The sequence below is a fragment of the Tenebrio molitor genome, chromosome 1 (assembly GCF_963966145.1).
Source record: "Tenebrio molitor chromosome 1, icTenMoli1.1, whole genome shotgun sequence".
Lineage (NCBI taxonomy): Eukaryota > Metazoa > Arthropoda > Insecta > Coleoptera > Tenebrionidae > Tenebrio > Tenebrio molitor.
In genome coordinates this window covers 42,784,236-42,793,460 of record NC_091046.1, presented here as the reverse complement: position 1 = coordinate 42,793,460, position 9,225 = coordinate 42,784,236, and the positions used below count along the sequence as shown (strand labels likewise).

Genomic DNA, 9,225 nt, shown 5'->3' with positions numbered 1-9,225 from the left:
CAGCGCTCGATTTTATTTATTTATTGAAAAACAGTTCACTTAAGAGCTACCTAAATAGTAAGATTTATTTTTAAATTTTCAAGATCTCTTAAAAAACGCTCTCTTAATTACCGTTAACAATAAGTGTAAAAATAAAGTTACAAAATGGGAAATGACTCGTATTGTCTATACAAAATTATATTAAATAGAATCATGTGATATATACATTTACAATAAATAAATAAATAATTCGATACGAGACTCCGCTCTGTATCTACTAAACAATATGTCTATCACACTATTGGTTAACTTTAAATGTAAGCTAAAAATATTCTACAGTAATATAGGTACATAAAAATATGCTTCAGATCATCAGTTTTTCAGCTTCAGTAAATCTTGGTACTTTTCTTAATTCTTCTCATAATACTGACTGGAGTTCGAGAATTGAGGAGTTAGACGTGGAGGACGTACCCGGATCAGTCGACCTTCTTGGCGAAGTCGTTGGGGCAGATTTCGCCGTTCCTTTGTGGAATGAACTTCTCTTCGTGACTTAGACTAAACAGGTTCGCGAATTCGGCCTTTTTCACCGCATAGGCGAGGAAGTTGTCTAAAATTAGACGCTCAACGATAACTCTTGTCGGCGAAATCTATTTCTGTAGAAGAATTGCAGTTATTCTTACCAAATGTAATATACCCAAGTTTATTTCTGTCTACTTGTTCGAATATTTCGAAGGCGTACTCTTTGCTGAACGCCAGCGTGTGGAACAGCGCTTTGCTGAAGTCTTCCACGGAAAGCCTCCCCAAACCGCTGGTGTCGTAAATCTGAAAGGGAAAAGTCACTGCGGGTCCTGGTCACTGCCCGCGGACAATACCGACCTTACAAGCTAATTTGACAGCGTCTAGCGTCGTTCGGCTGTTTGACAGCGCCAGAACCCCGAGCAGATAATCCCGGAAATCGATGACACCGTTACAATTCTAAAAAAAAATCAGGGTAAGATAAGATAATGAGCAACCCGGTTACTTACTTTATCGTATAATCTAAATAAATGCTGAGTGGCGTGTTCGTTCGGCGACAGATTTAACAATTTACAAAATTCCGAAAAAATGATCCTGTCGCAGTTTTGGCAAAGCACGTTGGAGTTGAGTAAGTTTTCTTCTACGTTCGCTTGGTGTAGGCTGCAAGAAAAGAGTGAAAACGGAGCAACCGACGGCAAAATACTCACTTGAGTCGATGCCTGATCTTTTGTATTTCAACCAAGGAAGTCGCGTTCGGCAGATTCATTTCCTTCGCTCTCGCCATCAGCTTGCAGTCTCCGTAAGTGTAGTCCGACACCGGAACACCTAAAGCTCTAACGACAAGTTTTACTCTCGATTTGTACACCTACGCACGACATACTTTGCCATAACAGCTCTAACATTATTGGCGAACAACTTGGGATCCCGCTTCTCCTCCTCGTTCGGAGTGTAAACCGGCAAAAATTCGATTTCGCAATAGCTGTACGGCTGAGTCAGCGTCAGCCAGAGCAGCTTCAGCCTGAAAATTTTCCAGATGAGATGTTGCACGCAACTCGGTAAAACTCGTACGCGCTCGGCCCCTCCCACGTCCACGTGACCGTGTCCAGCTTGTTGGGGTAGCGGATGCAGACGGGCTGGATGGGAACCCCCGGGTAGAAGGCCCCGGGTTTGAAGGTGATCAAGCACGACCTGTTCGTGCACGTCCCTTCTGGAAATATGAGGATCTGGGGCCAGTCCTGGTCGGACGTGGCCCTGCTGATGATCTCCTTGATGGTGTTCTGGCGCGAGTCCGGATCGTCTCTCCAGACGTACACGGGCTGGGTGAAGTTGATCAGTTCTGGAAAAGCCGTCTGGGGTCAGGAAGGCGGTGTCGAATCGGGATTAAAGCGGTACTAGTTTTGCTTTCTATGTGTCTGCTGGTCTCGGTGTCGTTTCCGGTATTTTTTGACACGTTAGTGTGACTGGTAGGCAAAAAAAGAAAATATTACATACTTCCTATGTAGGGATTTGTACCGCTTTCCCGTCTAACAATGATCGAGGGAAAGCCGGTGGCGTAGATTATCCCTCCATCCAGGAAGGTCGAGTGAGGAGCTATCACTAAAATCGGTGCTTCCTTGCGGTCGGCTTGTTTACCTTTCACGACCACGTTCATCCCTCCAGCTCGGTACACGCTCTGGCCCAAAAAGCACAGTACAGGGGTCAACTTCCTACCATTCAAAAAACGTTAATTTCCAAAAATAATCAGACAAGTACATACACCCAAATCCCTACGACAGACACTGAAACCTGGACCAGTCCCGCTTATCCGAACAGGTAAGTTCCCGACAAGGTGGGACTGGCCCTTTGAATTTATACAATGGGTGATGAATGTACAGAATGGCGCGAAACCTGGCCCCATAGAAAGCAAAATTAGTGCGGCGAAGACCGTAGCAGAGGATCAAAGACAGATCTAGTGCTAGAGCCTTCGTGGTGGTCAGTGAAGCTTTGAGATTGTTAGTAAGGGTTAGGTACGTACTCCCGAAAAAAGGTATAGCTGCAGTTTCTCCCTTAGCCACAATTGAGGGTCCCCCCATGTACACCATGGCGAGGCTGTCCATGAAAGAAGAATGAGGTGCTAAAGCCACTACAGGTGCTGCCGTACGATCCGACTGTTTGCCTATCACCCTGAGACGAAATCCTCCAGCGACGAACAAGAATCGGATCAAGTGAGCCGATATTCGTCGTACTGTACTGTCCAAGGATCAAAAGGATTAATAATGACAGGTTGATCGTCCTTCCACAAACTACTGATTCTAGTTGCTGACTTTCCATTTTCAAACGCGAACGAGTCGAATCGTCCTTTTATCCGCGTTCTATTTCGGGCCGTCTTGAATAATTAACTTTTTAACTGGTCCCGAGCTCGTAAATGAACCGGAGTATTGGAATCAATCGCGAGCTTTCAGACGGCGTTGCTTCACCAAAGCGAAGATTGTTGGATGCGTTCCAATTCAATTCATTATGTAAATAAATTTTGATAGTTTACCGATGTGCTGGCGGTGGGGAATTACAGGAGAAGGCAATCGAAACTTTCTTATTGCTTTTCTGACGGACATCAAATTATGCCAGATTTGTTATCCGCACGTTACAAATGGAAACTCTACAGCTATTGTATTTTAACAAACGGATCTAGAACAGAGAATTCAACACACGAGAGATCGAGTAAAACCCGCCGACTCGTATATTACAAGCAAACATCTTCACAACTAAAGTTTTTATCAGCATTCTCTACAGTAGTACTGGTTCAACGGCCATCTAGCGAAAGTAACAGTTGTCACTCGGTCATTAAATGAAAACGTATTCTTGGTATGGTCTGGTATTCACCTATAGAGAATCCATTTATGGTGAATTGCAATGAGGAAATGTAGGTACCCTAGTTATCACATGATTCGAGGACATTGACATCATCAGCTGGATCGTAATGTAAACTACTCGTCTTTTGATTCTTTCCAAAACATTTTTTTTTTTCAAATTGACAAAAGACTGAAAGGACGGTTAAAGACAACAGCAGTGCTCGCGGTCTCTCAAAAGTTAAGCAGTTATGATAAGCGGATCGCTTCATTATGCCGAATTTACTGTTAAATATTTTATGCATTCAGTTTGTGTTTGTGAATTAATTCGCGAAGATTTTCACTGCACTTTAATTTTTTCATTATCACTATTGTAGTGAAGAAAGTTGAGCAACAATAGAAGCTATTTTTATTTCAATTAACACTCTTCCGAGGCTGTTGTGTATTTGAATGACACATTTAGATAAAAATTGTTTGAATAAAGCGCAAAGAACTTTTAGAATTGTCCGCTTTTACGTCAATCCTTCGTCCAGCTCGCTTACAAAACGCGGTTCCGACAGTTTTTAGGCAAGAAGTTTCGCACGAAGTTGGGCAAGAGATTTTTGCAAAAATGAATAATTTATTAATTATCTAATTACGCATGTTAAACATGTAGCCTTAACGCTAAGTAGCTTTGGGAAAAAAGTAATTTCGTTTGCGAGAAGTTTGCAATTTGCATTCTCATTAGTCTTCACCTGAAAAGCATGCAGTGATCGGATGAAACTGATTTTATTTTCAGAATGATTGTTTGCAGTGAGTGAGATATTTTTATCATGTGACATGCAAAGAGTGAACCCCAAACAGTGAAGGGTCGTTGCACGACTATCAGAATGGAAATATGTTAGTGGCGAGAAATTAATTCAATTTGTTGAAAAAATGTGCACACAGTCTTCGACACTATTTTAATATTTGATAAAAACGACGTTGACTAGAGGGTGATCAAACTGATGCAAAAAAACAATCGTTTTGAAAATGGATGCAATGTCTCACAAAAGAGAATTATTGTTTGTGTTCTTGGGCTCTAAACATTTTCTAATTTGCTTCTTTTGCACTTGAAATAGAAAACCTCCGCGTCACGCACGATTTAGGAAGTTTTGTTTGCGTAGTGTGGGGGTTGGTATTCGTATTTGTAATTCGAAAATCTGTCAAAGTCAAAAATCATAGAAAACGGAAGAACTTTCCCACTTGGACTTTTTGAAAGGTGATGTACACAAAATAAAGTTGCCTAAAATTTGACAGTTTCATGTTATGTACAGTTGATTGCAAAAAAAAAACGGGAACTGTCAGAATAAAATTGACACATTTTTACAAGTTTTTTATAGTGTGAAACCGTCTTACGATAACATTTTAAAAAATTATTTGATAGGTATTGTCAAGTAGACAATTAATTGACAAATTAACAAAACCAAATTTACATTAGTGAAATTTTCTATTTCCGTTTTTTTACAACCAACTGTACCAATCATTCAAAACAAAATAAAGTTGTTACAAGTTTGACAGTACAATGTCAATTTACCAATTTTTCTCCGTATTGAAATGAAAGCCATTCATTATGAATGAAACCTAATTGAGTTCATAATGAATGAAGTCAGTTCAATTCATTCTAATGCAAAATAGGAAAACTTTTTATTTTATTTTTCCTCATTTTCAAGTAACAATTAATAATGACTACTAAACTAACGTTTTCCCACATTTTTTTGTGTTAAGTGGCAAAGAGAAATTAGTAGCCAAGCTAGTATTTCCGCGTTGTGACATCTGTCCTGTCATCATGCAGCTCATCAAACAAACTCTGACCCGAATTTTAAATATTTTTACTTCAATTTGTCTTCCATCATCTGCCCATTAACACGAAATAACCCCAGAGATTTTTTAGATTAACAGACTTTTCTCCTTTTGATGTTTTATTCGAGTTACATAACTCACTAAGCAGAAAATGTTTACATCCATGGCAGTACTTAACAAGTTCTTAAACATTCGGCATACATGCAATTTAAGTTTAGTACCTATTTTACATGCAGCAACACAAATATGTTTTGTATATGTATATTTTGGAGTACTATGGCGAACAATAAATTTAGGCCGGCCTGTCATTGAGTTGACATCAAAATGTGAAGCTGGCATTATGTTCAACTAACCCCATTTTCGATTTTTGTCATTCTTGTCATCGTGACAGCGATAATCAAAATTAAAATTGGGAAAAGAAGCGTGCACCAGAGAGAAGTGCTACTACAAATCAGGTATGCTAGTGCGTCATGATCTGTAAGTTACGAAAAAGGCGAAAGAAACGCCAAACAGGTTGAAAACCTTCACTTTGACAAACTGACACATCAGTCATAATGACAATAAATGGTCGCTTGCATTGACTTTTTTGAAATGTCAGAAATTTGCCGGCCTAAATTTATTGTCCGCCATAGTACAATTCGTACACAGGTGTGTTTACACACTAATCATGCTTTCAAATGTTTTAAAGTGATTTTGTAGATTTTTATTTTTATTACTTCAGGACGCGTGGACTACTTCCTGAATAGTTAAAGAGTTTTTGACTGCTAATAAGTGGGAAAGTTGTTTTTGTTTTTTTGAATAACGTACTCTCGGTGGACATAAAAAACTGGGACAAACATGACAATTGTATAAAGTCAAAAATCACAAATATACAGGCTGATTCATTAGAAACTTTCTGATTTCATCAAAATCGTATTAATATGAAAATTGGTAACCAACTATTATCCACTGCTCCAAGTTCAAATAAAATATTTTCAAAATGGTGACATTTCCGGAAATGCCGGAAGTCGACGCCATCTTGGTTTTTTTTTTAATGGAAAACCCCCATTTTGACTTCATATTTCGATTCTACGTTATATTTTGAGTTTAGAACGTCCTTTTGTCAATATGTACTTATGTGTCATCATTTTTAACCTATGTCATCTTTTTCGTAAAAAAACGGGGTTGTAGGGCTTCATTAAAAAATTCATAACTCCTGAACCATTGCAAATAAATAATTGATTTTTTAAATTGAATTCCTAAAGGCTTGGCCGATCTGTCGCGCCATTAGTGAATTTTTTTTTTTCATACGCCTACTGCAATTTTTCAAAATTGGTAATCAAAAAATGTCGAAAACTTCATTTTTTTAAATGGCAACTAGCATATCTGACAAGAGACGTAAATGTAAAATTTAATTTTAAGGCCACTTTTATTAACATTGTGTATGCCTATTCCCAGCCGTTTTGGCGTAATTTCTATTTTTTGAATAAAATATTTTTTTTATCAAGCAATTGTTTTATTTGAATTTTTATTCAAAAATCGCATGCAAAAACAGTAGATAACAGCAAAATAATAAAAAATAAGCAAATTAACAAAAACATATTTTCAATGAAAACGGTGCACATATTAGGCATTCACGATCTTTTTGGGACCGAGTTGGCTATGATTTTTTCTTTTAATGTTAGACTAACTGACTCAGTGATTCAAAGGATGCATTTTTTTTCCTGTCATTGTCTGTTCGACATTTTCTTGCCACCGCATTGCCAGATTTTTTATTTTAATATTCGTAAGAAACTAAATGATTTATTAAGTGTGTAAAAATAATTTAAATTTCCGTCAAAGGAACAGTCAAAATTGCCAAAATAATTTTATTACGATAAACAATTTCTATTAAAAGATTTAATTTAATTTAAAAAGGACAGACCAGATTTAAGAGATCCGGCAACAATGTACTTATTCAGAAAATATAACCCTAAACTGAAAACAACCTAACCTAACACAAAAAGTGTCAATTTCCTTTAGGGAATGTAGTTATCACCGAGGTACTGCCAACAAAATCACTAGATGGTCATAGCCAACCCGGTCCCAAAAAGATCGTGAATGCCTTATACAGCGTGATCAACAATGACTGTTGGCAATGAAACAATTGAAAAATATTGGTGTTTTTCTGTTTCGTAATTGGCACTGACGGGATGTTTTAACTTGACACGACATTAAAAAAAAATTAGGTTATGTCGAGTATGTTTATGCAATTACAAAAATGACCCTTTGATGGTAAACGTCAAATTCGCCTGTCAACTCTGTCAAAGCTGACAACCGGAAATGCCTTTAGATTACAGTGGTACCAAAATCATTCAAATTTTCATTGTCACCAACAGATTCAGTCATTCTTGATCACGTTGTACATATTTACATTAAATTGTTTTTTGTCAATTTGCTTGTTTTTTATTATTTTGTTATTATCTACTATTTATTGCAATGCTATTTTTGAATAAAAATTCAAATAAAAATTGCTTGATAAAAAAAGAATATTTTATTCAAAAAATAGAAATTACGCCAAAACGGCTAGAAATAGGCATACACAATGTTAATAAAAGTGGCCTTAAAATTAAATTCTACACTTATATCTAGTATGAGAAATGGTAGTAGCCATTTAAAAAAACAAAGTTTTCGAAATTTTTTGATTATCGATTTTGAAAAATTGCAATAGGCGTATGAAACATAAATAAAACGTCGCTAATAGCGCGAAAAATCTGCCAAATCTGTGGGAATTCAGTAAAAAAAATAAATTATTTATTTCCAATGGTTCAAGAGTTATAAATTTTTGAATGAAACCCTGCAACCCCGCTTTATTGCGAAAAAATAACAGAAGTCAAAAATGATGACAGGTAAGTGACAACAGAAGGACGTTCTAAACTCAAAAATTAACCTAGAATCAAAATATGAAATCAAAATGGGGCCTTTCCATTTAAAAAAATACAGGTGGCGTCGATTTCCGCTATTTCCGGAAGTGTGGCTATTTTGAAAATATTTTACTTGAACTTGGAGTAGTCGACTATAGTCGGCGATTTTGGAAAATCAGAAAGTTTCTAACGAACGGGCTACGTGAATCACCCTGTATATGCCGTTCACGATCTTTTTGTGACCGAGTTGGCGGCTATGATTTTTTCTTTTCATGTTGCAACTTTTTTTTCTGTCAATGTCAGTGTCAGTGTCTGGCATTTTCTTGTCACCGTATTACCGGATTTATTATTTTAATATTCGTAACTAAGTAAATGATTTATTAAAGGAAAAGTCAAAATTGCCAAAATAATTTTGTTACGACAAAAAATTTCCACCAAAGGATGCTACTTCCAATTGAAAGGACAGACCAGATTTAAGAGATCCGGCAACAATGTACCTATTCAGAAAATTCAACCTTAAACTGAAAACAACCTAACCTAACACAAAAAGTGTCAATTTCCTTTAGGGAATTTAGTTACCACCGAGGTACTGCCAACAAAATCACTAGATGCTCGTAGCCAACTCGGTCCCAAAAAGATCGTGAACGGCTAATACATGGGGTAAATTTGACTTTTTACAAATAAGGTTATAAAAATAATAACATACTAATAACTTATTATGTATTGTCAGAAACATCAAGTTAAAGTTCAGTTCTTTAATGTTGTCTACATTTACAAGGATTTTATATCTTAGGAGTATAACACAACTGATCTAGCATCACTTAGATTCAAAGAGTTAATTTTAAAAACTTACATTTTTTATTTGGAGTGACAATGCACAATGAGTAAATTTTCGATGTCCCAGCTTTTAATGTCCACCGATAATACACTTGCTTACGCAATAGGGAGTTATCGCCCTGTCCACGCTAAAATAAAGATAACGCTAAACTTGGCTAGAACCCGCTAAATCCTGTATCGCAGTCGCAGTACTAAAATCATAACGGGACCGTTGAGGGAGAAACGGGACATATTTCGAACAAAATAACATATAGTCGTTTTCAATGACATCTGTGCTGTCAATATGACAGTATATTGGCATCACTTGCTGTTTCAGTTTAGTAATTTTGAATTTCCTATTTACCCATTACCTTGAAGCGGCAAAT

The 9,225-nt window shown here is 36.9% G+C and overlaps 2 protein-coding genes across 6 annotated transcripts in view; one reads left to right on the top strand and one right to left on the bottom strand.

Annotated features, from left to right (window-relative positions):
- Positions 1-9,225, top strand: part of LOC138132726 (sodium-dependent neutral amino acid transporter B(0)AT3) — a 71,679-nt gene that overhangs the window by 19,542 nt on the left and 42,912 nt on the right. The window lies entirely within an intron of this gene.
- Positions 7-9,225, bottom strand: part of LPCAT (lysophosphatidylcholine acyltransferase) — a 32,821-nt gene continuing 23,602 nt past the window's right edge. For 2 of the 5 annotated variants that reach the window (XM_069050391.1, XM_069050376.1), the window contains exons 3-10: positions 1,987-2,201; positions 1,564-1,831; positions 1,376-1,513; positions 1,203-1,328; positions 1,005-1,155; positions 856-954; positions 660-801; positions 7-586 (exon numbers count right to left, since the gene is read on the bottom strand). In XM_069050391.1, coding sequence (XP_068906492.1) covers positions 456-586; positions 660-801; positions 856-954; positions 1,005-1,155; positions 1,203-1,328; positions 1,376-1,513; positions 1,564-1,831; positions 1,987-2,201 — 1,270 coding nt within the window. In that variant the 3' untranslated portion in view covers positions 7-455. Of the gene's footprint in view, positions 587-659; positions 802-855; positions 955-1,004; positions 1,156-1,202; positions 1,329-1,375; positions 1,514-1,563; positions 1,832-1,986; positions 2,202-2,509; positions 2,725-2,798; positions 4,516-9,225 lie in introns of those variants that run through there. The other 3 variants (XM_069050400.1, XM_069050408.1, XM_069050381.1) reach the window with 3 other exon arrangements.